Genomic DNA, 16,937 nt, shown 5'->3' with positions numbered 1-16,937 from the left:
CCTAAACAGCTCTTCTATGGTGAGCTGTTTCAAGGGAAGCGATGGCACGGGGGACAAAAGAAGCGATACAAAGATACGCTTAAAGCCTCTCTCAAGTCCCTGGATATTGACACCACCTCCTGGGAGACCCTGGCACAAGACCGATCAACATGGCACACGCTGATCTACCAAGGCTGTCAAACATCTGAAGCCAGAAGGACAACCATAGCACAAGAGAAGCGAGCACTCCGTAAAGCCAGAGTTGCAAAAGCTGCAACAGTGGTGCCCACACATGTCTGCCCGACCTGTGGTAGAACATTCCGTGCCCGTATCGGCCTTATCAGCCATTTGCGGACACACCATGAACAGTCCATAACCCGTTAGATGTCAAGGTCCTCTTCGAATACGATGGACGAACAACAACAACACTATTTGCTTATTCTTCAAGGGTGTGGTGCCTGAGGAAGCACCTTATTAAGCAGGTGATGAGACCTTCCTCGGCATCAGAAATCTGAAATAACTTTAACCAAACTGCTTCTGTTAAAACCTCTCAAATGTCTGGTGAAAAGAGTTGTTTTTCTCATTCTTCAGATCAGTTGGGTTAGAGGGGCTATTCAGAAGACCAAGAAATCCTGCCTTCCTCATCTGAAAAAGATTTGGGAATTATGGTGAATAAATAACTGAATAGGAGCTCCCAGTGCCGTGCTGAGGCCAAAACGGTTAATGCAATCCTTGGATGCATAAACAGGGGAATCTTGAGTAGGAGTAGAGAAGTTATTTTCCTGGTGCAGTTGCTGCTGGAACAGTGTCAGATTCAGGAAGGATGTTGATAAATTGGAGAGAGTTCAGAGAGGAGCCACAAGAACGACTAAAGGATTAGAGAACATGCCTTAGACTTGAGAAGCTCCATCTGTTCAGCTTAACAGACAAGGCTAAGGGTTGATTTGATTACAGTTGTAAGTACCTACCTGGAGAGCAAATATTTAATAATGGGCTCCTCAATCTGAGAAAGGAGTAACAGTCCAGTGGTTGGAAGATGAAGCTAGAGAAATTCAGACTGGAAGTAAGGTGTAATTTTTTTAACTGAGAGTAATTAACCATTGGTGGACACTGTCACTGACAACTTAAGATTTAATGGTGTTTTTTTTTTTTAAAGATCTGCTGTACGAATTATTTTGGGGATGTTCTGTGCCCTCTATTATACAGGAGATTACAGTTTTGCCTTTGGCATGCGTCATTCTCTGTACTTGTTTCTGTACAACTAGATCTGCAGGAAAAGGCCATTAGAGAAGGAATCCTTATGCTATGGATTTTTCTACATTGCAGCTGGAAGCATGCTTAAACTATAGTGCTAAAAATGGCAGCTTTGCAGTAGCTTGGTTATCTGCCTGTGTATCATGGGGGTATGGACAAGTTTGTAGTCAAACTGCTAGCCTAATCCATTCGCTGTGCTAGCCCAGCTACACTGCTGTTTTTAGTGTGTTAGCTTGAGCAGAACTAGTATGCGTGTCTACACTAGAAAGCACACTTCCAGGTGCAGTGTAGATATACCCTCATACACTGAACATGCCTTCTAATCAAGGTGCCTTCAGATACCCATATTAAGTGGCGAGTCTTGGCTGACATGCCTTGGTCCTTGCCTCTCTCCACAGATGGTCCCAGCAAGTGGGTACTACTCAGCAATGAACATTTTGTATCTTGAATAAGAGACATATGTTGGTGCTTGTTTCAGGTGGTTAAAGTGCACCAGAGTACTGTTGATTCTTACCTGGAAGATGTTATTCTGAACAGCATGGAGAACACAGCTGAAGAAAAAGCCAGGGAAGAGATTCAGAAGGTGGCTGTGGAAATCAATGACATCGCTTATGAAATGGAAAGCTGGTATGTCCTGGAGTGGACAAAGTACATTTAGACACTGTGTTGCACAATTCAGACCCTGGCTGGCTAGTTAAATTTTAGCCTAGGGCCAGCACTGAGGGTGGGGGGGAAAGCGATTCATAACATTACATGGACATGCTGCAGTTTTTATCCACTATGGAGGCTCAGCCAGTTGTCTCATAGACTTTAAGGTACCAGAAGGGACCATTATGATCATCTAGTCTGACCCCCTTCACAGTGCAGGCCACAAAATCTCACCCACCCCTCCTAGAATAATCCTTTCACCTCTATCTCAGATACTGAAGTCCTCAAATGGTTTAAGGACCCCAAGATGCAGTGAATCCTCCAGCAAGTGATCCGTGCCCCATGCTACAGAGGAAGGCGAAAAACCTCCAGGGCTTCTGCCAATCTACCCTGGAGGAAAATTCCTTCCCAACCCCAAACATGGCCATCAGCTGAAGCCTGAGCATGTGGGCAAGACTCACCAGCCAGACACCCAGGAAAAAGTTCTCTATAGCAACTCCTGTCATCCCACCATTGGCCTATTTACCACTGATAATGAATGGTCAATTAGTTACCAAGATCATGTTATCTCATCAAACCATCCCCTTCATAAACCCATCTAGTTTAATCTTGAAGCCAGATAGATCTTTTGCCCCACTGGGATCTTTTGCTCCCTTGGAAGGCTGTTCCAGAACTTCACTCCTCTGATAGTTAGAAACCTTCGTCTAATTTTGAGTCCAAACTTGCTAATAGCCAGTTTATATCCATTTGTTCTTGTGTCCACATTGGTATTAAGCTTAAATAATTCCTCTCCCTCCCTGGTATTTATCCCTCTAATATATTTAAAGAGAGCAATCATGTCTCCCCTCAGCCTTCTTTTGGTTAATGTAAACAAGCCAAGCTCCTTGAGTCTCCTTTCATAAGACTGGTTTTCCATTCCTCGGATCATCCTAGTGGCCCTTCTTTGTACCTGTTCCAGTTTGAATTCATCCTTCTTAAACATGGGAGACCAGAACTGCACACAGTATTCCAAATGAGGTCTTACTAATGCCTTGTATAACGGCACTAACACCTCCTTATTTCTACTGGAAATACCTCGCCGTATTAGCCTTTTTCACAACAGCTCCTAAAAATACTCCGATATAATGGTTCCCAGTGAAGGTCAGATACGGCAAGGAAGAATCTATTCCTGGTATCTGTGCTGATGTGCCCTGACACCAAGATGATAGTTTCCCATTGTTCCCCACAAATCCTCTACACGGAGATATTCAAAGGCATGTAAGAGAGTTAGACACCTATGTCTTGTTGAGGTTCAATGGAAGCTGTCCACCTAACTTCCTTATAGTCCTTTGAAAACACCAGCCTCAGAGAACAGTTAACATGCAGGTGTCCTTTAATCTAGAAACTGGCCTGTCCTATAAGCATTAAAAGGGGTTTTAGAGCAGATAGGCTTTGAAGGAAATAAAGCAGACAGAGGATCCTCTTATGAATAAACCCACATTTTATTCAGAAGTCAAAACAAGTTGCTTTTTAAAAGAACTTGTTAATCTTAACAGGATCTGCCCTATTGGCTACTCCTTGTGTGGGTCTGGCCTGAGTTCATCATGTTGCTGAAATCATCAGTGGGTTGTTCAGTTGTGCCTCATAAGTGATTGTCTTTTAGGAGATGCCACTCCTCCAGGTCAGTGTCTCTGATCCCTTATGGCATTTAGGTTATGTCATTCTGATTTTTAAGGCTATCTACACGGTAAAAAAAATCTGCGCTGTATAGCTACGTGAGTTTTCCCAAGGTCTTTAACCTTCTGCTAGGGCACATAATTCATTCAGCCTCTGGCCTAGTTAGAAGCATTACAAACAAACAAGTAAAAATATGCTCTCTGAGGGCTAAGACCTAACAATGAACTACAGTCTGTGTTTAAAGTAGTCTCTTGACCAATATTCCTTTTCTCGCAGTGGCTGAGTAACTCTTAGTTAGAATATCCAGAAAGATCAAGGCACTGGTTTTCCTTGTCATCTTAGGGGAAGGTTAATTATAGGGGTTCTTTTGTCCCTCTCCAGTAAGTCTTTGAAAAGTATATAACTCAAAGTTCATTGACCCTGCCTTAAGAGGCAAGAGGGCTTCCTGGGAGTGCAGACTCCATCACCTGTTGACATTAAATGAACTCTTCCTCCCCCCCCCCTTTACTCAATCTCCTCATTTTTTTTGCCTGGCATGCAAAGGGTTTTTCTTTGCTGTTGGTCATACTTTGTCCAATTTAAAGGGGAAACACATTTAAAAAGGCAGAACCATATATATCCCTTTGTCAGAAAAAATGTTTATTTCCCCCTGGCATTGCTGGTTTACACACATTAGTCTTAATTCCAGCACATCTGTATAATCTCTTGTGGGTTGACTATAGTTGTAGCATGCAAAAATATTAATGATCAGCGAGTTATTAGTTTTCTGGTAACATATTACATGACATGGTTAAAATGTAGATTATAACAATGAGTTGGGTTAGACTAGCTGAAATTCAATGCTAGATATTAGTGAGTCCATTGCCTTGTGGCATAGGAATACTCTTAGGGTCATGGCTGTGTACCGATTTTTATAGATAAACTAAGGCCTTCACTTTCCTTGTCTGACAATTTTTGCCAGCACTAAACTCACTTCAAAATAGTTAAGAGGAGAGAGTGTGCGGTATATTGGTGCCTGGGGAAGTAAAATAATATATGTTAATTTCATTCTGTTTGTTCTGTAGCCGAACTCACCTGCAATCAGAAGAGATTGTAGCAGAGTTGGTTTATGGCTTCCTGATACCTGAAGTTCAGAAAATAGCTGTCAAGGAGAAAGGTAAGGAGTCCAATAGCGTTGTTTCCTCCTTAAACTGAGACTTACTGGCTGAATGGTCCATCTGCCAGGAGTTTCTGTAGAGTCTACACTAGGGATGTTAAAGACTAGTCGATTTCCTCCCCCTCCCCTTGCTTCCTCTATATGAGAGAGGCAGCTAAAGGGGGAGGGAGAGGAAAGGGTACTTCAAAGTAGCAGTGCAGCACGGCTGAGCCAGGGATGAGCTTTGAAACCCCAAGCAAGTGTTTCAAGGGGGCAGTAGCGGCGCTGCACCTTTAAAATTCCAAAGGGCCCGTGGAGCCCGGGGTCAGCTGGGGACTCTCCAGCTAACCCCAAGTTCTGAGAAGCTTTTCCCCAGAACCCGAGGTCCCAGCTGACCTCAAGTTCTGGGGAAATGCTGTGTGGAGCCCAGGATCAGCTGCGGAGTCCCAAGCTGCCCCCAGGCTCCATGGCTGCCCCTTGGAAACACGCAGATGCAGTGTTTCAAAGGGGCAGGTGCTGCACAGCTGATCCCTGGCTCAGCTGTGCAGCGCTGCCCCTTTAAAACACCACCTTGGCACTCCACTCTGGCACTGCTAAGCACTGAATCTCTCCTGCTCTTGCACTGTCCCACCCCACCTTGCACTGTCAGTCCCTATGGCCCTGCCTCTACCAGTCCTCGGCGTTGAAGTAGTCTTCTGCAGTGGTGGCTGCTGGGGAGGGACACAAGAAGGGCACTGGCCACATGACCATCTCTCTCATGATTCCTCTCTGCACCACCTCTAGCCCACGGGAGGTCCCAGTCAGAAGCTGCTGCAGCCCGGGAAGAGATGTCTCGCCCCAGGTCACGATCCCCTACTTCACCCAAACTCCCTCTCAGATCCCATACCCCAATCTCTTACCCTACGCTCCCTTCTGCACCCAACTTCCATCCCAGACCCCCTCACCTCCTCCATTAATATCATGGAAGAGTGAGGCCCTCAATCACTTACATTCTTGGAGTTGCCCTCATAAATTATTGCCCAACCCTGTGTTAATGGCTTACAGTAAGAAAGAAAAAGATTAACAGATTTTTTGGGAGTGTTGCAGATATCTAAAACTCCAATCTTGATGATTTTTTTTAAATCCTGTGTTACTAATCATACATAGTAAACTATTGATTAAGGCAAAATCTTTGCTATCCGGTAGAGCTCTGGCTCTTATGAGCCAGAAGCAGAACTGCTAGGTGTGCTGCTAGCTGTTTTGTAGGATGAAACCTTATTTGCAAGATCTTTGAAACCTGCATCTGTCTGTTGGAAAGGATGATGATGTGTGTACTCCAAGGTATCCGAGTAACCATGTTAGCCTGTAACTAAAAAAAAAATGGTCCTGTACCATCTTAGACTAACAAATATATAACTAGTATCATTAGCTTTTGTCGGCACAACCCACTTCTTCAGCCAAGGGTAATGTTAATTTTCTTTATTTGCTTTCATATTAAATAAACATAAGTATTACTCCTTGTTAATTATCCCTTGTTTTAATATATTTTCTTCCACACCTATGGACTATTTAATATATATTTATTAACTACAGTTTTTGTATTGGTGGGAGCATATCCATATACTACCTCAATATTAGTGTTGCACATAAGAAATTTCAACCTGCCCAAAAGAAAATTCAACCGCCCAAGGATAGAAAATCTTAGAGGGAACACTGGTCCCATGTCTTTCTACTAACAACCTCTGCTTGGGCTTACAGGAGAAACAAGGGTGTTTACAAGTCATTGAGTTGATCACCCAGTCATTAGACTTCCCAATAGTGGAATTCTCATTGGCACATTTAAAATTATAAACAGACTCACACTTCGTATTTCTAACTTTACCTACAGGAATGATGCATGCACCAAAATAGCATAGGCAGAGACCCAGCAGATTGTAGCATTACAATCTATTTGATCTAAAGCACCTTTGAGTTTTGCATATTTATTTTCATAAAGTACAGGAGTCGTGGGAACCTGTCATGTACAAACTGCTTTTGTCAAGATTGGCCAGCTCAAAATGTGGCCAGATGTTTTCAGAGCTTAGCTTGCTCTGCAGCCAAGCTCCAGCTTTCAGTGTTGCTGTGATATTTGACTTTTAAAGAAACCCCCCCTGCCAGCTAGCTGAGTGCCTGGGAGACACTCCAGCCAAAGAGATGGACACCGAGCTAATGATCACTCCCTGTGGCTTCCTCGTAGAAGGGATGAGATTCTGCATCTGCTACCCTCATTGTGGGAAGGAAGGGGGGAGTGTGATAGGGCCAAAAGCTATGCTTTCCCTTTCCTCACCCTGATTCCACAAAACCCCTTTGTATAGACTCCACATATGAATGGGGGAGAGCAATCTACTTGTCATCAAATATGAGATGCAGGTAGAGCTACGGGGGAGAGCTTCTCTGCATGTTATCCTACAGCAACTCCCCAGGGAAACATCTGCCTCTGCTATCATTCACTCCCCCTAGTTTCCCAACCCCTATAGGTAACCTCCCAGAGGGCCACTTCTCTGCCTGTTCCAAGGGAAGTGTGTGCGCTGTGGGGTGGGAACTCAAAATTGATTACATGAAGGAAAGAGTTTCAACTCCTGGAGTTTCTTGGACCTTCTATAATTTTATCCTATGTAGGGCACTAACCCAGTCCTGGCAAATAATACAGTCCTGGCAAATTAAACTGGGGCTTTAGACAGGACAAATACTCACCTTTTTAGATAGAATTTCAGTAGAAGTGGATGAAGGGAGTGCAACAGCTCTATGGGATTTAGCATTTGGTGCAGTATTCCCCCAAATGAAATCAAATAGCCTTGGAAGGAGGAGCATTGCCATGTGGATTGAAAATTGACTGAAGAAAACAAATGAGAGCAGATCACTGCTGCAGGGCTTCATGTTAGATCCAGTCTTACCTTACATCTTCATTATGGGTCTGAAAGATGAGCAGTCAGCACATTAAAGATATTCAGACATGCTGTTGTGATTTCTAGCTACATTGTCACAACCACTATGTTGGAGTTACAGTAAGAGAGCGCTACAGGATGCAATGTGGGTTTCCATTTCCATTCAGCCATGACTTGACTCAGAGTAGATGGACCTGGACCATCCTGGGACTTTTGCCTGTACAACCAAACACTTTTAAAATCATAGTTGGGAAGGGGAAGAGTGTACTAATATCTCAAAGCTATAAACACTGAGGGAACTACAACTAATGGGATAAAATTAAGGAAAGGAAAATATAGACTGAATGCTTTAGACTGGGGAATTATCAGCCAGGCAAAGGACGGCAGTGTTTGACTAGCTGAAAACTATAAAATGTACAGTAAGAAATAATAGTGCATCAGCCCAGGAAAATAAAGTAGGTGATTTTTGTGGGTCTGTTGTGTCTTCAGTTTCAGTTCTATTTTGCACTCAGCATTCATCAGCAAACCTACAACAACAAAGCAGTAGCCTCCAGTAAACTCAGCTTAACACTCATAAGGAATCCTGTAACGACAAAGCTGTGAAAAGCCAGCATGTGCACCAGTGCTAGAATAAAAAAAAATCCTGTGGTTGAGATGCACTTTCAAAAATTAGTTTCAGTAGTCAAATAGTGACGGGGAAATGATTTTACAATACAGGAGTGTGCTTCTCTCACTTTTGCCCTGAATAGAAAAGCAACACACTTGACAATTCTTCCCATTTCCACAGCGTACCTTCAAAGCAAAATGCAAGGTTTCTTGCTGCTATTAGATGGCAGTAGAACACTATCAGCCAAAAGCAGAAGCGTGTAATTTTTTTCTAAGATAGGCTCCTGTAAGATAAGAGCTGCTTTTTTGGATGAGGTGAGAGGTCCATTTAGAGAGTTAATGCAATACAGCTCCAAGTGAATATCCTCTCTCTCTTGTGTACAGTGAGGCAGTCTCAGCGGAAACACATCAGTGCTGCTCATCAGATCATTCACAGAAGCACAGACATAGCAGTGGCTCAGAACTCTTCAGTGGAGGGACAGCAGGCACTGGGTAATGGGGAATCTGTGACCAAGACGCCAGGGAGTCCTCCTCCTGTAGCAGCCAGTTCTGCTGTCCATGGAACAGCTGCTGAAGAGAGTGCGGCCGAAGTTACAGAGAGTTCTTATGCTGTGCTCACCAGCCAAGTACAATATGAAACAGTGCATGTAGAGACCCAGGCTGCTGTAGGCCCTGCAAAGAGAGAGGAGTCAGGTGAGTTCAAGTTTGTGGTCTGTTTTCCTTGCTCCAGTAATTGGAGTTCAGCCCCAGGGGAGGGAAGGAAATTGCATCTGCTTTCTTTAGGGCACCATCCTGACTATACATAGGATGGAGAAGCACCTCTCCCCCATTGGAACCTCCCTAAAGGACAGCAGTGTTTGGATCCTTTGCAGACTGCCAGCTCTGTTGCCTGGAAGCAATCCTTAAAGCATTACATCATAAGCATTCCTGTCTGAAGCAGTCTGTCACTGGTTTTGGTTTAACCCAGGAGATTTTTACTGTCTAAGCCTTAAAGATATAGGCCTTGTCTACACTAGCATGTTTTGTTACCAACAACTGCCTTTTGTTGACAAAACAGTGAGAATGTACATACTACCATGCAACTTCTGTCAGGGTTGGGGGCGAGGGGGACAACACCCAGTTTTGGCAACAAAATATTTCCAGCCCCATGAAAGCATTTTGTCTTTCCCCCTCCCTTTATTATTGACAAGAAGCCAATGTGGATTCTGTTTGTGGGATACTGGTGGAAGCCAGTTCTATCTACAAAACAATGCCTGTCCTGATGGCTATGCTCAGTGTTTTGTGATCTGTGATGCCCTGCAGGCCTGCGCCTCTCCTCTTTCAAAGCTCTGGGAAGTATCTGACAGCCAAGTGAGCTGCTCTGTTTTGAGTACAAACAAAAAGAGCAAATCATTTGAATGCTTCTGTTTTGCCCTTCTAGAAACACAGTAGCAGGCAGACTGCTGCTGTAGGGGAAGGCTGGAGAGACTGCAGTGCTGCTTTGACTTTCCTCAGCATGGAGAGCTCACAGAGCTACTTGTGATGCTGCTCTCAGCAGCTGAAAATGCTGTGGGAGAACTCAGAGAGAATCCCAAGAAATGCAGGGGTCAGCTCTGCCATCCCACAACACTGCTATGTGGAATGCTTACCCACATTGCTAGCTCCCCTATTGACAGACAGAGCAAAGCAATGTAGCCATGATATGGTGACAGTGGGAGGCAGAAAAAAGTTTGACCAGTTTTCGCTTTTGCAAGTCAACAGCACTTTTGCCACCAAATCTTCCTAATGTAGACATCCACACACTACCTCAATATTGGTGTTGCATATAAGAAATTTCAACGAGCCCAAAAGAAAATTTAACCGGCCAAGGATGGAAAATCTTAGAGCCATAGTTTAACTAATAAATAGCAAAATTCCCCTTATGGTTGCCAAGGGATGGGAAGTTTGTACTAGTTACACCTCTTCCTTGTTCTGCCACTGTTCTACACTTAAAAGTTTGAAGTGCAGCTGCGACAGTGCTCTCACAGCCACGCTTTAAACTGAAAGTGTGGCCTCAAAGCGGTATCTACACTGTACTATGTTAGTGGGAGACACTCTCCTGCCACCACAGCTTTCACCTCTCACTGAGATGGAGTAATTACTTCAATAGGCGAGTGCTGTCGACACAATGCTGCTTTTTCAGATGTGATAGATTGGTGCTGGTGTTTCAAAGGCAGTGATGCTGATTTAACATGGTAGTGAAGACAAGCCCTGAGTAACTGCTAATGCAGATTGTAATTCTATCCTTTTGAAATGCAAAATTTTTAAAAAAAGATTCAAAACTCAACAGTGCATTACAATAGAATTTTTGCATTAAATACCCTTTTGATTTGTTTTTTATTAGGGGGAGAATAAAAGAGAAATGAAAGAATGGTGAGTGAATACATTGTATGTATATATTCCTGTGAGCTTTGAGTCAGATGGGGGCTTGAGAGAGGAAACAAATAAAAAACAAAGCCATCTGACTACCCACTGAAATAATCACTGGTCTGCAGGTGCTGTGCCCATATATGAATGCTGGCCTAAAGGATAGCTGGATTTTATTGCAGAATTAGAGGCAGTGCAGAGTAGAGTGATAAAAATGATTAAAGATAAGGAAAAATTCTCCAGTGAAGTAAGAAGAAAAAGATTGGGATGTATCTTAGAAAGGGGATGAAAAAGAGAGGACATGATAAAAGTATACTCAAAATAATGACTGGTCTAGAGAACATAGAGCAGGCATTTCTCCCTGTCTTGTAACGTGAACAGATAGTCAAAGATATTTGAAAGTAGTGAATGCAAATCTAACTTAAAAAAATGTTTTCACCCAATACATAATTGGAAAGTAGAACTCACTAGCATAGGTTGTCTTCAAACCAAGGATTCATCAAGAGTCAGGCTTTGGATACTTACATGGATAATAAAAACAGTCAGACTTTCAAAAGTTAATGTTAACAAAAGTTTAGAAGGAAATAAAATCCAGTGCTTCAGTGTTTAAATAAATCTCTACTAGGGATTAGCATGAGGCCTTCATTATGTGCTATGTTGTGTGTGATACATTTTTAATGGACAAAGTGTTCAAGACCGTGTTCTGCTCATAAAAGCAGCCTCCTGGACTCGATATTAAGTATGCAGGAGGGGGTAGACTCCAGGTGTGTAAGGACGCTAATCTTTAAACATCCTGATTTTAGTTGTGTTTTAAGGGACATTATCTAGTGCCGTGGTCCCCAACCTGGTGCCCGCAGGCGCCATGGCGCCCGCCGGACCCTTTACATGCACCCACGGAGCAATCTGAGCTGACCCCGCCCCTGGGCGTGCGGCAGGTGCCAGCCGCGGGCGCATGGCCGGCCCCGGGTGCGCCGCGCGTGCCAGTGCTGCCCCTGACCCCCGCCCCCGGGTGCGCCGCGCGTGCCCTTACCGGCCCTGGCGCCGGCCTTGGCCCCGCCCCCGGGGGCGCCATGCCAGCCCTGGTCCCGGCCCCAGCCCCAGGGGCGCCGCACAGAACCTGGGCAGCCCCTGCCCGGGATCGCAGCACATGCCGGTGCCGACCTCGGGCGTGCGGCACATGGTTGGCCCCGCCCCCATACGCGCAGCGCGTGAGCGGCCCCGCCCCAGGCGCCCGGCAGCCCCAAAATGTTGGGGACCACTGCTCTAGTGGAGCACTTTACACTGATTATTACTAGGGATGTTAATGGGTAGTTGGTTAAACAGTTACCTGGAAGCTGCCCCCCCACACACACACACCTGCAGCTCAACCACAGGCAGAGGGCTGCTCCAGCCCCACTGAGCACCCTGCATGGGGCTTCCAGGTCCCAGCTCATGAGAGCCAGTAGGGGCAGCCACAGCAGCCAGTGCAGGCTGGAAGCCAGCAGGGGCAACTATGGCAGTCCCTTCACAGGGGCCAGGAGCCATGGTAGTAGCAGCAGCAGCACCTGTGGGGGGCTACAAGCCATGGCAGCCCCTGCAGGGGTCCAGGAGCTGCAGTAGCCTGGAACTACTGTGGCCCCTGCATGGGTCTGGGAGTAGCCAGGCTGGAGCAGCCCCTGTCTGAGGCAGGGACTGCTCTAGCCCAGTGGTTCCCAACCTTTTGTTATACTGTGGACTGGAAAACCCGTTCACATAACTTTTAGTGGACCAGTAACACTTTTCTTGGCATATTTGTATATTAATATGCAGTACTTACCCTGCCCCCAGAGCTTAGCCCCCCCAGTGCCAGCCCCCACGTCTTAGAGCCCCCCAGCACTAGCTCCACCCCCAGAATCTCCAGTGCCTGCCCCTCCCACCCCCCACCTAGCCCTGTGCTGCCTCCCAACCACCAGTTGAGCACTGCAGCCTGGGTCACAGCTGCTCTAAGGCTGCTGTGCCAGGCCTCGCACAGCCCTCCTGCTGCACAGCAAACTGCTCTTCTGTGTCTGGGAGTAAGGATGGTAAGGACTAGTCAGCTAGTTTGATTCTCCCCCACCCCTTGCTGCCTCTATCAGGTAGAGGCAGCAAAGGGGAGGGGAACTAAGGGGTACTTCAAAGCGGCAGTGCTGCGCAGCTGAGCCAGATCAGCTATGCCGGTGCTGCTGCTTTGAAACCCCAAGGTGGCGTTTCAAAGGGGCAGCCACCACACAGTTCCTCCCTGGCTTAGCTGGGCGGCACTGCCCCTTTAAAATGCCGCCTCGGCATTCAAAGGGGCAACGCCGTGGAGCCCGGGGTCAGCTGGGGACTCCTCAGCTGATCCCAGGCTCCGTGCGGCATTTCAGCAGAACCGGGATCAAGTGGGAAGTCCCCAGCTGACCCCGGGCTCTGCACAGCATGCACTGCAGCATGGAGCCCGGGATCAGCGGGGGACTCTGAGTCCCCATGGGGATTTTTGTACATTTCAAAGCAGGCATGCCCGCATGCAGCCCAGAGTCAATGGGACTTCCTGCTGGCTTGGGCTGCACATGGAGTTCTGCATTCCTCCTTTGAAATGTACAAGGGCCCCGCTGGGGCCCTTGTACATTTCATTTCAAAGGACGAATGCAGACATGCATATCGACTAGCTGAGTAGTCGATGGAAATTCCATCGACTACTCAACCAGTCAAATAACTGCAATTTAACATCCTTATCCAGGAGGAGACCCCGCCCCTGCCCAGTACTGGTTGGCTGAGAAGCGGGGCAGGACATGCCTCTCCCAACAGCCGTGGCAGGAGGGGAAGTGCTGGACTATGTAGCTCAGCCCTAGCCTCCAGCAGTTCACGGCACAGCACCGACTGGGCTGCAGACCAGAACCTCTGCTCTAGCCTCGCTGACCCCACATCCCATTGAATTGGTTAAATATAGTGCCAGCACTGAGTTTACCTGCTTAACCAATTCAATGGGGGTTTACATCCCTAATTATTACATATCATGTAAGCTAGGCCTATGACAGAGTTTGTAGTGGAGCTGTTATTTTATTGATGGAAATTTCCACTTCCCATGTATTAGAAATTGCTTTCAGTTGTTGTGTGTGGTTTCTTTGTCAGACTTGGCTAAATGTGCTTTGAAGAAGGAAAGCGGCTCAGCAACAAGGAGCATGAGACCTCCTCCATTTCTTCCGCAAAGAGGGGAAGAGAAGTCTTTGGGGATGATTTTTGTATCTGAAATACACTTAATAGATTTCTCCTGGTCTGCAGGAATAAAGATTGGGAATATTCTCTCATTTGCTGCTGTTTTTACAAATTTGCCACAGTAATTTACACTGTGTTGTGTGGGCTGGTTCTGTATTTTGATAGCTATGGTAATCTGCTGACTTGAAGTGATGTGGTGAGTCTAGAAGTTTTGTTTCAGCTACACCAGACTAACACGGCTACATTTCTATCCTAAAAGCCAGGCATTATCGACCTGAGGCATTAATGCATATTGTTTTAAACCTTGTCTACCTTAGGCCTTGTCTATCTACACTGACACGTTTTGTTGCCAAAAGCAGTTTTTGGTGACAAAAACCTCTGAGGGGTCACTTTACAATGTGACAAATGTCATGACATACTGTTTTTGGTGACTTCCAACCCTGTGAGGGACTTTTGTCTCTGTCCCTCAATTTATTGTCGACAATCATGCAGTGTGTACTACAGTAGAATCTTTTTCGAATTTACTGAATTTACGTATCCCATAATGCCAAGTGTAGCCACTTTGGTCATCACCTTGACCTCTGCTGCCCTACAGCTACATTATGTTTACAGGTAAACATCTGCTTCCCTTCCCCCTGCTAACCCCAGGAACTTTTAAATCAATTTCCTGTGTCAGTGGCTCATAGTATGGTGGTTCTCATGGCATCTTCCCAGGAAATGGATGGTAGCTATCAGTCCAAATGTTCTCCTACTTGGACCGCCACAGAACTTCTGGATCTAATTGGTGTGTTGGGTGAAGAATTGATGCAATCAGCTGTGACTGAAACACATAAGGTCACATAAGAACTGAAACACATAAGGTCACATTTCTCGAACCCTGTGTGAGAAGGGGCATCATTGAGACATCCTACAATGCAGAGCCAAGATCAAGGCAGGTGTACCAGAAGACAAAGGAGGCAAACAGCCGGTCTAGTGCTGCACTTGCAACATGTTGGTTTATAAGGAACTGAACAGAATCCTGGGTGGGGACCCCACGACCATAGTCTATGACAATGTGAATAGTTCTCAGAGAACAGAGCCAGAAATACCTATCCTGGAGACACAGACACAAGTTGATGAAGAAATTGAAAAGGGCCTGGAGGTGAGGTTCAGTCCAGTGACAACCTGTGCTCTAGGTAGCAAGGAATTGGTCTCAAGCATCGATGTCTGTGAGGATGCTCAGAAAGTTTACATTGAAGGGATGCAGGGTATGTTGCTATGCAGGTGGGCAGGATTAGGGGCTAAGAAGGTAGCAAGTTGCTCTTTGCAGCTTATGCAAAGGATGCCTGCCTGGCAAGAAGGTGCTGTGCATTGCAGGCAAAAGTGGGGGTAGAATGGACAGGGACCAGGTGGGCCGGTAACTTGCTTCAAGCAGCCAGTAGGAGGAGGGAGGGCGGCAGCACTGGCCAACCGGAGGCTGTATTTCTGTGAGTTCAGCGCTGCCTGGGTCTGCACTATGTCTAAACAGAGCACCGATGCGCACACAGATAGCAATACAACCTTTCTGGGAGATGGTGTCAAAGATTAGCTTGATATACTTATTGTCTCTCAGAGATGCCGTGGCAGGGCTGCTGTTTGCCCATCCTTATGGAACAACACTCGCAAACCAGTCCTCAAACTATGCTGCCAGAAGCAAGGCAGCACGGAGTTTGACTGCATAAGGCCCCTGACTTGCCCCCAAAATCTGAGCCTGGGTTTGCTTGTTAACCTTCAGTAAGGATGTGTCAACAACAGTGATGGGCAGTGGGTATAGGTAAGGCTGGGGGAGGCAAGCCTCCAGCCCTGCCCCCAACCTTGTCCCCTCTTTTGAGGCCCCACCCCACACAGGAACTAAGCTGCACCCCCCTCCACTGCACTGCGGGGCGGGGCAGCGCACCACTCTGTGCCCCCAGCACAGGGTGGGTGGGTGGGTGGATGTGTGGCCCTAGCCTCCCTGGTTCAGAGCAGAGGGGAGGGCAGGTGCTTGCGGGCAGCAGCACTTCACCCCCAGTACACCTACAGCAGGCATTCTGTGAGCAGAGTGTCATCGGGGCCAGGCTTGCTGTTTGGGAAGGCAAAGCCTTTCCTTGCCTAACATACCAGCTGCCCATAGTAGCAGTGCTGGATAAGTGTAGGATTATCATAAATTGTTTCCTTGTACAACTGCTGCACAATCACAGTCTGTACTTTGTTGGGGAGTCATAACCAACCCTCCTTTCCCCTCCACCTTTATAACTCACCATGATCACCACAGTGACTGGAGAGAGCTGTGTTTGCCTCCAGGCTAATCCAAAAAAGTTGGACGTTTTCTTCAGCAGCATGCATATTAGTGAAATGTTACAAACTTTATCATGAAAAGTACAGTCACTCTATTGTTAATAGTTACTTTTCCAGACCGGGCCTTCGGAAGTCAGCCATGTCCACCAGCAGACAGACGCAGTCAACTGAGGAAAAAAAATTGAAAGACATGGGAGGAGCTGCTCAAGGATTTGTTGTCACTCAGCAAGTCAGGCAGATAACAGAGCAAAGATGAGAGCAAGCATGAGATAAGGAGAGCAAAGTCAGAAACGAGACCTTGCTACAGCTCATGCAGGACCAAAATGACATCCTGAAGTGAATGCAGATGAATAATAGTGACCAGAACCAAAAGCCTCCCATTCACCACATGCAGAACTCTTTTCCCATCAACCATCCCTCTATGCCTGCACATCAGCATTCATGGCTGCAAAGGCTCAATTCTTTATCCAGCAACCCTTCTTCTGCGCCCACACACTCACAATCCGGTAATGGTTTCTTCCCTTCACACTGCACTCCCTGTGAAAGCAGCTGCGAATTTGAGAACTGGACATTAACACAATTGTGCAGTTTTCAAATCCTTACACTCCCTACCACGAGCCATCAATAAAGACAAATGTGATGCAGGTTTCCATGAGTTTATTTTGTGTGACACAACCCCCACCAATTGCTCTGGCTTCTGCTGAAGCCTGTACTAACCCCTTGGTTTCATGGGAATGCCTCACACAGGGTGAGCAGTGGGATGAGGCAGAGAAGCAACCCCAACGCACAGAAATGTCAGCGCCCATTTTTAAAGCGATTCCTCAAAATAAGCTGAACTGTTAAAGCACATTTTATGATGGTAGAACTGCCTCTGCCCTACAGCTTTT

At 46.3% G+C, this 16,937-nt stretch overlaps 1 protein-coding gene and 1 long non-coding RNA gene across 5 annotated transcripts in view; one reads left to right on the top strand and one right to left on the bottom strand.

The window, feature by feature from the left end:
- Window positions 1–1,871, bottom strand: part of LOC149525654 (uncharacterized) — a 29,429-nt gene extending 27,558 nt beyond the window's left edge. For both annotated transcript variants that reach the window (XR_016347696.1, XR_016347697.1), the window contains exon 1: window positions 1,748–1,871. This is a non-coding gene — a long non-coding RNA (uncharacterized LOC149525654). The remainder of the gene's footprint in view (window positions 1–1,747) is intronic.
- CFAP91 (cilia and flagella associated protein 91) overlaps window positions 1–16,696 on the top strand; it is a 71,077-nt gene extending 54,381 nt beyond the window's left edge. For 2 of the 3 annotated variants that reach the window (XM_075905487.2, XM_075905504.2), the window contains 5 exons: window positions 1,712–1,860; window positions 4,602–4,693; window positions 8,566–8,874; window positions 10,544–10,572; window positions 13,672–14,061. In XM_075905487.2, the coding sequence (XP_075761602.2) occupies window positions 1,712–1,860; window positions 4,602–4,693; window positions 8,566–8,874; window positions 10,544–10,554 (561 nt within the window). In that variant the 3' untranslated portion in view covers window positions 10,555–10,572; window positions 13,672–14,061. Of the gene's footprint in view, window positions 1–1,711; window positions 1,861–4,601; window positions 4,694–8,565; window positions 8,875–10,543; window positions 10,573–13,671; window positions 14,062–16,155 lie in introns of those variants that run through there. The other variant, XM_075905497.2, reaches the window with a different exon arrangement.
- The last annotated feature ends 241 nt before the right edge of the window (window positions 16,697–16,937 follow it).

This window comes from Pelodiscus sinensis, chromosome 1, assembly GCF_052426305.1.
Source record: "Pelodiscus sinensis isolate ZL-2025 chromosome 1, ASM5242630v1, whole genome shotgun sequence".
NCBI classification, from domain to species: Eukaryota; Metazoa; Chordata; order Testudines; family Trionychidae; genus Pelodiscus; species Pelodiscus sinensis.
This window is presented reverse-complemented; position numbering and strand designations above follow the sequence as displayed.